The 12,527-nt window shown below is 37.7% G+C and overlaps 1 protein-coding gene across 13 annotated transcripts in view; it reads left to right on the top strand.

Moving 5' to 3' along the window:
- Positions 1-1,111: 1,111 nt before the first annotated feature.
- The window catches only part of st3gal3b (ST3 beta-galactoside alpha-2,3-sialyltransferase 3b), a 60,543-nt gene continuing 49,127 nt past the window's right edge, over positions 1,112-12,527 (top strand). For 3 of the 13 annotated variants that reach the window (XM_008433402.2, XM_008433400.2, XM_008433399.2), the window contains exons 1-2: positions 1,120-1,621; positions 7,228-7,375. In XM_008433402.2, coding sequence (XP_008431624.1) covers positions 7,267-7,375 — 109 coding nt within the window. In that variant the 5' untranslated portion in view covers positions 1,120-1,621; positions 7,228-7,266. Of the gene's footprint in view, positions 1,622-7,222; positions 7,376-12,527 lie in introns of all 13 variants that reach the window. The other 10 variants (XM_008433401.2, XM_008433394.2, XM_008433404.2 and 7 more) reach the window with 8 other exon arrangements.

The raw sequence follows: 12,527 nt of genomic DNA, 5'->3' as shown, positions 1-12,527 counted from the left end.
ATCAATGGAAACATAGTGATTTGAGCAGAGGTCCTTCAAACTGACTGAGTCTGTAACAGTGTATGAAGCTCACTAAATCAGTCTCCCACACTATGCTGATATAATTTTTGCAAACATGTTTTGCTACTCCATAATTCAGTTTTGATTGTGTACAGTTGCCCATGAAATAAGTTAGTCAGGACAGTTTAAACAATTAAACAATCTAGTATTAAACCCCCCCACCCCCCAAATTCAACACGAAATCCTATTTTTAATGACTACTGTCATCTTGAAATGTTGTTCCCCTGGTTCGAACCACCTTTCTGGTCCCACCATACCCTCTTTGCCCACCATCCTCCATGAAGTTGTTGAGTACTGTTGATATTCAGAGCCTCAGGTTTTTAAGAGTGTGGGAAGGGGGAATTCGGGGTGGGGGTGACCCATTTCACCCCCCATAAGATGCCTCCCTGGATGGTTGCCCATGTCAAGAACCACCACTGACTGTCAGGTTTGTAGAACTCCTTGTTTTCAGTTCTATCTGCCAAATTTCAAAGGAACTGACATCAGGTCTTTGTGATGGTCACTCCAATGCATAATATATAACATAATATATTATGTTAAACATGAGCTGAGTTATGTGGATTAATTATGTGAATTTATGTTAAATACTGCAATACAAACCCAGTGACTGTGGGGCACTACCAACTTGATTTTCTCTGTTAGAATAAATACAGTGAGTGTGTCTGTTGTGAAATCAACCTACTGGACCTGAGACGAACAAAGAAGGGCTACTTGTGTAAATGAACACACTTTTCAGAAATCTGACAAGTCTGTTTAAAGCATATTTTTAAGTGATCTTATGCAATATACTAATTTTCTGAGGCTGAATTTTGTGGTTGTTTTCTGTAAGCCTTAATAAGCATCAAACTTACAAGAAATAAATGTTTTAGATAGTTTATGTATGGTTTAATTACCACAATAAATGGCCACTTTTACAACGCTACTAAACACCTCCTAACAAAACATGCCAGGTCCCACCCGCTCTAACTCAATAAAAAAAGAAAGAAAGGAAGAAAAAAAACAACAATAACAAAACTTTGCTGGCCAGCACATACTATCTTAGCGTGGGAGAAGTAGACCAACAAGCGCTATAGGTATGAGGATCTGTTTCACTGCTGCTGAGCCTGGACTATTCCAGTTGCAAGGGTGCTGAGCCTCGGGCTGGACAGAAATGCTTTCAAACTGAGCGAAGACCAGAACAGTGCAACGTTGATGTGAGTAATACCTTTCGTGAAGAAACGGATGGTCTGGTGCGATGATCTAAACCCCACTAAAACAGGGGCTGGAGGGGCGCATCTTAAGTCAGTCACAGACGGACTTCCTCATGTGTCTCCAGTGGCTGTTTATGGACTTTAGTTAGCTGCTGCGCCTGGGAGTCTCTGAAGGCTCTTCTCACAGAGCTGTTGAGACTGGCTGAAACGGCGCAGTCATGCTGGCCCTGTTCTGCTTAATGGACTAAAGACCTCCACAGATGTTCCCAAAATGTGTCGGAGAGGGAGGGAAGCATGGTTGCTTCAACCTGTACATCATTTTATTTGAGGAATCATCTGTTTTATACCCTGGGACTCCAATAAAAAGAAAGGTAACGTCCGCGGACTGTCACTAATTTACAATGAATTGTGGTGTTGAGGACAAGACGTCGTTACGTTCAGTTCGCAGCTGCGGTTCTAGTATATTTTAAGGGACCCTGGTTAGCTGTTGTCCGATGCGCTACATGTTTTATGTTGCGGACTTCGGTATGGGTCATACGTGTGGACTTTTTTCAAGGAAATTCTGAAATATTTTTATGTCAACTGAGAAAATATTTCCACCAACGTTGTGTTAACGTAGAAGGCCTGCCCGTTGGTTCAGGCTTATGCTGTGCCAACGTAGCGTAGTTAGCATAGAGGTTAGCTAACGCACAACGGTCTTCTCGTATTTTCCTCCTTTTTATTATTGCAGACTAATATTAGTATATCACACAGACATAGTAACAATGGACAGAGCGAGACACGACACTTGAAATAAGTGTCTTTGTTATGACTTAAAAATAACTGCTTGGTTTTGTTAGACCGTAAAGTAAGTTCCCGTTATGTTTGCTTGTGCTAACGGACTCGGAATGTTTTTGTCAGGTAAATGGCTGAGACTTCGTTATGACTTAAACTGTAAAGTTTCAGAAGACCCAAACATTGTGTGGGAACTGTCATTGAGGTTAAACTGAACAACGATGTGGCTGTTTTTCGATAAATCTTTAAATTTTTTCCTTCGTTCCTTCTGACATCACCTCATAAACGGGACATTTAAGTGTTCTTTACAAGAAAAGGGTACGTTAAAAGAAACATTATACATTGCCTATAAAAAACAGCAAAATGCTTTTTCTTTTATTACTGACCCAAGAGTTGATAACTATATTTTCAGTTTCTGTGGATCTCATTTTTGTATTTGTGTTGTTTGAACAGCGGATGGGCATAGAACCTAAATGTTATCTCCACTGAACATGGAGTACAAAGGTCTCTGACCCCAATGTTTTAGATCAAAGGTTCTCAAACTTTTCAGATTTTCTGTATTTACAAAAGGTTTAAAACAAAAAATGTTTTAACACTTGGCTAAACGTGAGTTATGACGTTTAGCTAAGTCATACAATTTCCTGTTGATACTAAAATAATATAAAATGGTTACAATTATGTTTATAGTTTTTTTTTTTTTTTTACTGAATCAGGAAATTTGATCTTATGAGGAATATTTCGTTCATTAGGTAACTATGTAAACTGGTTGGTAGAGCTTCATTCAGCTCCCTAACAGACACATTTTCTGCTGCTTTGTGAATGTTCTGCCTTTTAGTGTAGTAAGTTACTTTCCCTTGTAATATTCGTTTTAAGTCATGTTTGTGACTTTAGAATACATCCTTACCCCTATGACAGCTTCAAAGAATATTGAGCTTGGATTATTTTCAAATAAAACAAGTGAAATCCTGAATAAACTATAAACAAATAAATTATGTGAACTGGACTGTCAGATTAAGCATGCTTGCAAATCAGATGAGTTATTTCTTGTTCAATAGGTGCATTCAAGACACATTAGTAGACCATTTGGGCAATGCAAAAAGTTCTACTTCTCTTTAGGTAAATTAAGCATGACATCATTGGATTAAAACATTTTCAATGGATACCAACTAAAGGGGAAAAACTAGCTAAGGCCTGATATTCAGGGTATGTATTTGACGTTGTTAACCTGGGAAAATCTTGAAAGTTTTACCAAAGGGAGAGAGCAGGTTGTTGCATAATCACTACTGGAGCCAAAGACTCACTGATGATTTAAAGTTATGTAATGGTAATAGGGGTCTGGGTTATTGTTTTTCAGTCAGGGCTGTCATTTTTCTGGTGGCTAATCCTGAAAAAGCAATTATGTCTTCCTGCTCATAGTGGGAGCAGGAGGAGCTAGTTGCAAGTCTTAGAGCAGCAGGTGTTTCAGTCATAATGGATCTGTTCTTCGATTTGATCTTCATGTGAGAGAATGCAGACTCTCACATGTGAGTGCATCCAAAAAAGAAAAAAAGTTGCAAAGTTTGAAGCCCAATTTCTGAGTGTATTTTTCTAACAGCTTCCAGAGGCGTTGGCTCAGACCAGATGTGCTGGATTTGATTTAGTCATTTGTGAGTGTTGGCATCTTATTTTCAACAGCAGACCTGTCCAGGTTGAGAAGCGTTGTTATTTTGGAGCTGATCTTATCAACATCAATATTGTTGCTCTGCTGTGCAACAATATTAAATATAAATCTATTATTTTTTTAAGTTTCTTTGTCAGCCTGCTGCTTATTATTATTTTTTTATTTAATGAAATTTCAGATTTTTGTGTAATTTTTGTCCAGGTTGAAATAAAAAAACTTGCTTTTTTTGTTGCAGGTTAATTTTCTAAGCTACATAAAAGTAATTAGAAATGCACAGATATGGAAATTTCGGTCAGTATTGATACTGCTGCTATGGCAGAATTTACCAATATTTTACATATATATATTTTTAAATTTACTTACTCGATTTAATCGTATAAACGATTAAGGCCCTGTGGTCATATGGTGGGATGGGTCTGCAGGTGATGTCTGTGGTGATCGCTATGTGAGTTCTGTTCATGTTTAATTCAATTTAGTGTAGAACTTCATCTGAAGCAAAGTCTGACGGAGGGATAAAAATATTTATTGGGGCCCGCAAGGCAGTCACTGCCTCCCGTCTAATGCATGGCAGGCACCTATTGTTCTACACCTAATAGAACGTTTCTTTCTTTATTTTTATTCCGTCACCGTTAATGCGGCTCGTACCGCTGCGTGCATCCCCACAAAAGTATCAAAACATGTGGCTTGATCTCGAGAAGGGAGCTATTATTTTTATTGGGATTCGGAGTTACCATGGCGACGTAATTTGCGAAAAAAACGACACCCCAAAATCCCATTAAAGTCAATGGAGCAAGGAAAAATAAAAAACTTAAAATACCCTATTTTGAGGAATTTCTGTGTCGTCATAAATTGACGTAGAAATGCCATTCAAATTTCAGTTTGTAGATATGTCCGTGATCTCTTCTAAAGTGATGACGGTACGTCAATACCAGTTACGGTTTGTCAACAACTTTTCTCCAAGCGACCCAAACTTTTTGATTTTTCATAAAAATAGAGTGTAACTGAAACCAACTGCCCCTCCGCTAGAGTGAGAAAAAGAGTGAATTTCTGACCCCAAAATAATTTTTAAATTGCCGCCACAGGTATCGCTCTATCAGTATCAAAGTCAGTCATGACATTGATACGCATGCCTGCTCCCGTAAAATGTTTTCGAAATTTCTCTAAGGCTTATTTTTTTGTTTCAAGGTTCTTTAGTGCAAAGTCATGGGACAGGGTAATCTGACTCTCTCAAGTGTTTTCCATACATTTCTGAAAAATTTAGGTGCTCAGCGCACACCATTTTTCTCTCATCGCTGTTATTACTGTGAGTGAGATAGAGATATGAATCGCGAGACTATTTGAGATGACAAATGGCCCTCTCATACTCTTCAAACGGTTTTCAAATACATATTTAGGCCTGTCACGATAACAAATTTTGCTGAGCGATTAATTGTCTAAAAAAGTATTGCGATAAACGATAATATTGTTTCAACACCTTTTGACATCGATTTAACTGAAATGACATAATAATGCATGCTATTTCCTGCCATAGATAGATGCACTTTATTTTCAAAAGAACACATAACACTGGAACTGATCAACTAAATAAACAACACAACCAAAAGCAAAAATAAAATGGATTTTCAGTCTCCATTAACAAAAAACGTACTTGAATAAAAACTAAACAACATAAAGCCAAAGTGGAAATGAATACTGCATTCAACTAAAAGAGTGCAGACAGGCCTATTTATACCAAATAGTTGTTTTACTCTTGAGTAAAAAATAGCTTTCCAAGAAATTAAGTAAAAATTGAAGTAGAGCTACTCTTGAGTACAAGTTTTGACTTTTCTGTGCTCCTCTGCCTATGATGCATCCCTTGCTTGTTATTTGAAACCACAAATAAACCCAATCCTCTTTTCTTGCTGTATAGAAGTTGTGTTCACTTTTGTGTTTCACATATATTAAAATAATTATTTGTCACAATAGACAAATAATTATTTGTTTTAATTATTTCTTTGTCTATTTTGACACTGAATCATGTCTAATTCAGTGTAGACATGATGCCAGAGGCCAGCAGCTGGGATGATGATGCAGGCTTTTATCAGTTAAGGAGAAATTATAACTTGCTGAGAAAAAAATGTTGCACGGAGAAATAGGGCAGGAATCAGGACAGGGTTTTTAGAGATTTCAGAATCACTCTCAGTTGCACTCCAAAATATTTTTGTTTGCACAGGCAGCAAATTGCTTCCTTTGCATAGACTTTATTTTTCCACCCATCACTGTCTGAATTTTGAATTTATAGAAACAGACTTCAGAGATTGGAAACATTATATTCTTAGGGATGGGAAGTATTCTTCATCACTAGACTGTTGTCTGTCATTTTGACTGAAGGCCTCAAAAATGTAGTGTCTTATTTTAACCTGTCAATTTTCTAATAATATTGGCATTGGCTATTCAGTTGCATATAATTTTCATGTGGTTTACTTAATATTTCGCAAATTGAACCGAGAATCCAGATCCCATCACACAGATAAACGCATCTATTTTTTTTCTCTGCAGTGATTAAAAACCACTGACAGAACAATGACAGGGTCTCTCCCAGAAATCTGCTGAGCCCTCTGGTTGGTGCGTTAGGGCAGTCCAGCAGCGGTCCACATGTAACATTTTGGTGTTGAATGTTTAAAAGTTACAAAAATTCAGACATAAAACAATCCAACCGGATCCAGACGGAGACATTGTGTCTGAGCCTGATCCGGTCTTACTAATTCGTTTTAATTAGAGGTCCCAGGCCGAATTAATCCTGGCATGTAATTTTAAGATTTTACTGCTTTTGTTTCTAGATCACAATTTGAGTATGCAGTGCAACGTCCTTTGTTGCTTGTTGTTACAGCAGGGTGTGTCAAGCGTAAATCTTTTATAATATGTGGTTGAAAAGATCCTAGCTCACTTATTACTTTCTGTAACAAGGTAGACGGTCTGTTCCTCCATTTAAGCAATGACAAGATTAGCTCAACTTAACGTTCTCTTTAGTTTTCTCTCTTCTGTATCTACTGTTGGCTTGTTAAATGCGCCACTTCAGCCAAAGTTTTAAATCCGTTTTTGAACCAGGTGCGCTCCACAGTGTCCTACCTCTAACTCTACCTGCTGTCAGCAAGATGCATTTAGTTCAGTGTCCATGTCAGAGTTGATATTTTATACTGTTTGATTCAGTTACCTCTAAGATTACCATTCACGTATGTATGCAAGTAATCCTCTCCCACCATTTCTACTGTTTCAGGAAGCAGTGATATTGTAGGTATTCTTACATAATAAACTTATCATAATATCCTCACCTTCCTAAAATATATATTTTTTGACAAGAAAAGGACTTTGGCCATAATTTTAGGTAGGTGATGGTATATTTCCTTACCTTGATAGTATCTGAAATAACTGTATCAGCAGTTTTTTTGTGTTTTCACTTTTTCTCTACATCTGCCCTGCAGTCGTTGGCATTGTGCGTGTTTTTGTCTTCCCATTGCTGATGTCTGCTATTAAAACTCGTTTCTTTTCTGCTTGTCAGTACAGGTGATGACCTTGATGGTGCCATGTGAATGACCTTAGACCATGAAGCCCACACACAAGCTGCTGTTTATCCTGTGTGCCTTGCTGGTGCTGGGCTTTATTTACTACTCTTCTTGGAAGCTACATCTATACGTATGGGGACAGAAGCCTCGTAAGTCGCTCCTTCAATCTAACATTGAACGTTAATACTCACAAATTCACCCATCTTTCTTTGTAATTTTTTTGTAAAACTTTGCACCGTCTGTTTGAGTGTGAGTGTCTGTTTTGATGTGTGCAATCACTTGTTCTGTTTCACAAAAGCTTGGGGTGTCTTGTTAAATGTCTCAAACACAGTGTAGGTTTTCTTTCTTTCAGCTGGTCAGAGCTGTGGATGTTGCTTTGAGAGGATTGTAATCAGATTTACCCAGAAGGCCTGTGTTAAAGCTATGTGCATGTTACTCACTTTCTACACTGACAGATACTGACATCCACTCCTTCTGAAAGAAGGTGGAGATGACATTCGCAGATTTTCACTCTGGCATAGTCACCGTTATTAATGTAACTGCCGTTAAACTGTATGGAAAGGCTTCCCCTTCCTGCTGAAACACCACAGATTGTTGCTTTTTAAACAACAATTTGTGGGCAAAGTTTTGTGACACATTAACACTGAAATAAAGAGAAACTGGATTTAGCTAAAATCACACTATGGACATTTTACCCCCTCCTGCCATCTAACTTCTCCCCTCTTCTAATATTTTTTATTTTTTTCCCCCAAAGGATCTGCTAATAACTTAACCTATTGTGCTAATAACCAGGTGGTATTACCACAGCCACTTGGTATGAAATGTGGTTTAGCCTTTGAGTTGCAGCCAAAGAGGAAAATCCAGCAGATGGTGGTATCAGTCTGGAGTATGTCTTGCCTTTAGAAGTAACTAACGCCGGTACCTGGTCCATTTACCAATATAGGTATTGGTAAATGGACCTATTAATAGTGTCTTGTGTCTTGAGTATTGTGAGGAAAAAAAGACAAGTCAACTATTAGGTTTTTTTTTCACATTTAGAGCAGTGAAAATTATGCTAACCATTGCATAAAAAACAGTTTTACGCAGGTGTTACAAGGATAACAGGAAGTCTGTTTAGATTACGCCACATTTCATAATTTTATGCTAGAGTTTAAACAACTGATGTTCGTCATGAGAACTCTAACTGCTAGTAAAGCAGTTTAAAAATGTTCTTGATTTTTCATCACTAAACTCCTGTTTTATGAAGCTGGTTCACACATCAGGTTCCCTCAGTGGAACGCTGTCCTGTTGGTGAATCATTGGCAGTTAACAGTAGACAAGCTTGTTCTATTCTTATGTTACAAAATAAATTAGTAATTGAACATAACAGATTTTCAGATTGGTTTGCCAATATTTTACAGCTCAGCACAGTAGCAGCTTTAGGATTGTGAAACTTTCACAAATTCTAATTAAACTACGCTCTAAACTTCAGTATGGTGAAATATTTACTATCGACAAAAGAGTAGTTTCTAAATATTTAATCAGATGAGGTTTGGTCAGTTTGGCTGATTTCCCAGTGCATTTAGAATCTTTAGGTGCATCATGTCCAGACTAAATATAAACTGCCACTCTTGGCTTTATTGTAGAGGAAAAGCAGGTTGAAATATGAAGCACAACTTCAGAAAACAACATTCTTTCTAAAAAACATTAGCCAGACAACTTATGGAACAATGAGATGTTTGCTGCCTTTTTTTGATGCTGTTAAAGTTTGGATTAGACAAATGGGAAACATTAGTGAGGTTTTATTTTTATCCTACATGGCTAAACATAAGTCGATAGACCAGGCTTGCTGTAGGTAACAGCAGACCTATGTACTGTTTTCTGACCTTCTCATTGAATTGTTATGGATTCTTTAGAAATTGTTGAGGTTTCTTTGCTCTTTGGTCCCAAAAACTCCCCAAGCTGTAGATGTTTTGGTCAAATTTACCTGTAAGTTCTCTGTGCTCTAATTATTCCCAGACATGCAGCGTCATGTTCTATTCCAGTGGAAACCTCTGTAGTCAGGCAGCTTCCAGAAGCCTTTGTTGCCTTGTAATTTGATTAGTTTTGAAAGGTTTTTATTTACTTTTTTTTTTTTTACAAACCTTGGTGGTGTTCCTTCTTCAGTCCAATAGAGGGAGCTAGAAGATTGCTCTGTAACTTTATTGGCTTGACCTGCTGCAGACATCATTATGTGAAGAAACATTATAGTCAGAAACAAAGCAGATCATATTTTGATACATCCTTCCATGTAGAAGGTCATCCTGTATGCGTTTCTGGTTGAATTTTGTTTCACATCAGGTAATTTTTAACAATTGAGTTATTCTAAAAAACTAAAGTCAGCCAACATAAATTTTTTTTAACATTGTTTTGGTGGGACAGCTTTTTCTTCTATATATTTTAAATAACATATGACTTCTTTTCTATTTTTTATTATTTATTTTTCCGCCCATCTATTATCTTACAACCATAGTGGGGCTGCCAAGGATGCTGGTGCCTATCCCAGCAGTCAACGGGTTAGAGATCGATCGCCTGTCCGTCAAAGTCATGTAAATAATCATGCATGCACCCACCCGCATCAAAGGAGAATTTAGAGAGACCAATCAACCTGACAGTCATGTTTTTGGATTGTGGGAGGAAGCCGGAGTACCCAGAAAAACCCACACATGCACAGGGAGAACATGCAAAAAAACCCAAAAACCAGGCTGGGATTCAAACCCAGGAGCTTCTTACTGCCAGGCAACAGTGCTACCAACTGCATCATTGTGCATCCCTTATTTATTTTTATTTCTGTTTTTCATGTAACTTTTTCTGTAGACTACATCTCAGCCATTAGATAGCTGCTGAATGCAAAACAGAAAAGTTCAACTGCATGCAAAATAAGTTGAGAAGTCCCAGAATAATGGAGTAAACAACAACAAAAATGCTGGAACTTATCTGTTGAGATTGCAGGAGCTTATTACCTTGTAAAGGGCACCATAAAATGGGCATCTGTACCCACTTTTTTAGTTTTTCTTTTGTAATAGTTCCAAGGAGACCACCTTCGATTAAACCCTGGATCAATACAAGACTTTAATTTGAACCTCATACCAGCTCTTTGTCAAAATAAACTTTATGTGGAATTCAGTCATAGAATTTTAATATTTGTCAAAAATATTTGGCTATTTATCTCCTTTGATTATTTGTTTGTAAACATAGCAGATATGTGCGTGAGTTGGTTGCAGCAAGAGCTGGGCTGGCCTTTAAATGCTCACTTGTTACCATGGTTACCCATATTTATCTCACTGTTTTAACATTATCTAGCTTGTTGTCAGTGTTGTACAACTGTTTATCACAGCATGATAAAATAAGTTATGCTACTAAATTGACCTTAGTGAATGAGATTCGTTTTGATAACCCATAAGCATTGAATGTGGGTGAGCGATAAACGATGAGAGAAAATAGCCCAAACATTGAATATTACTTACTAGCGATATTAAAGCAATTTAACGGTAAACTCATCAGCTCTCAATGAGATTTGTCAAGTCCCGCTATATAAGACAAGCATGGTAAACAATAAAGGCACCAGAATATGATTGTCATTGGCAGTTTATACAAGCAATGAGAATATGAAGGCCTGTCACAATAACACATTTTGCTGGATGATAAATTGTCTTAGAAGTTATTGCAATAAATTATATATTGCTTTGAGACCATTTCCAAGGAATCTAATGGTAATGTCATAAGGCAAGAACACATTCTCAAAGATCAATAAACTTTAAATTCTAATGAACATTTAGCACTGGAACTGGAAGACATTTTAAATATCCAAAATAAACATACAGAAACAAACAAATAAAATGAATTGGTAAGTTTCTATAAAAAAACTTGTCCTTCAAAAAAAGGTACTAGGTGAAACCAAAACACCAAACTGGAGACTTTTGTCATTCAGTCTTTGGTAGAATGAGTGAGAGAAACGCTAAATCGTGCAAATGGAAATTACTGAGCTCATTTTAATTCTTCATGCGATTAACTGATTTACTGCTTATTGCAACAGACCTAATGAACATTAACAGTAGTAAGAAGTGTTCTTTGCTCATAAAATATGAGATATTCTGAATAAGGCATTTCTATTAAAAGAAAATAACATTAATATTATCTAGCTTGTTGTCAGTGTTATACAACCTAGTTTGTTGTCAGTGTTGTACAACTGTTAACTTAAGCCTCCCTGGTAAGGTCTATTCAGGGGTCCTGGAGAGGAGGGTCCATCGGATAGTTGAACCTCGGATTCGGGAAGAGCAGTGTGGTTTTCGTCCTGGTGGTGGAACACTGGCTGTACCCACTTTTTTAGTTTTTCTTTTAGGCTGAAGGGGCTGTGAGGAGGAGTAGTGCTTTCTGTGACAGAAGCTCAGAGACGTGGAAACTGCATCTCCGAGGAGGAGCTGTCTCATAGCTGGTACTAGGTCCACCCAGGCGTTTTACAGTCAAATATGCATGAAAGAATCGAGGCAACACTCCAGGTTTGTTTTTGATGAGGAAATAACATTATAACATGATGTAAACCTCAGGGTTTTATGTACTACTGCCCCTTTAATAGTAAATGCGCATTTGTGCATTTTTTTGGTAGAGCTGTGTTTAAACATGGCCAAACTGTTTATTGTCCTATTGTATTGTTGAGATGCAGATAAAAAACAGAGGTCAGAGATCTGGTGGACCGCTTTTGTGAGGATGTGATCATCTCATCTGCAGTGTGAACAAAATGAAGGAGATGACTGAACTTTTCCTGTTTGTCTTGAAATTCACAAACCCTGTTTCCGTCGTGGGAGAAGATGTGGAAGTGGTGGAGTATTGATGTCTCCATAAACACCTGGACAGCACAACAGACTTCCACAACAGCAAAGTTGTCAGAGCGGACTTTACATCTTGAAGAGCCTTAGTTTTACAGTGTTTTCAGTAAGATGCTGCAGATCTTCTCCAAGTCTGTTGTGGAGAGTGTAATGTCTTCTGCCATTATCAGCAGCACCAGAACCAGGAACTTAAGGAAACTAAACAATCTGATAAAGAAGGCTGGCTCTTCTTTATCAGAAGAAGAACCAGTGATCAATGGTTCTGGTGGTCACTGGTTCTGGTGGTCCAGAACCAGTGATGTTCCGGTGATCATTCATCACCAGAACGTAATTGTTCTGGTGGTGAATGATGATCTTCTTCACAACATAGCAACACCACCAGTGTCTTCAGTCAGAGGCGTCTTTAAAGTCGCTATAAGACAGGATGCTACAGGAGAGCCCTCCTGTCTGCAGTCCC

The sequence above is a fragment of the Poecilia reticulata genome, linkage group LG17 (genome assembly GCF_000633615.1).
Source record: "Poecilia reticulata strain Guanapo linkage group LG17, Guppy_female_1.0+MT, whole genome shotgun sequence".
Taxonomy (NCBI): domain Eukaryota; kingdom Metazoa; phylum Chordata; class Actinopteri; order Cyprinodontiformes; family Poeciliidae; genus Poecilia; species Poecilia reticulata.
This window is presented reverse-complemented; position numbering and strand designations above follow the sequence as displayed.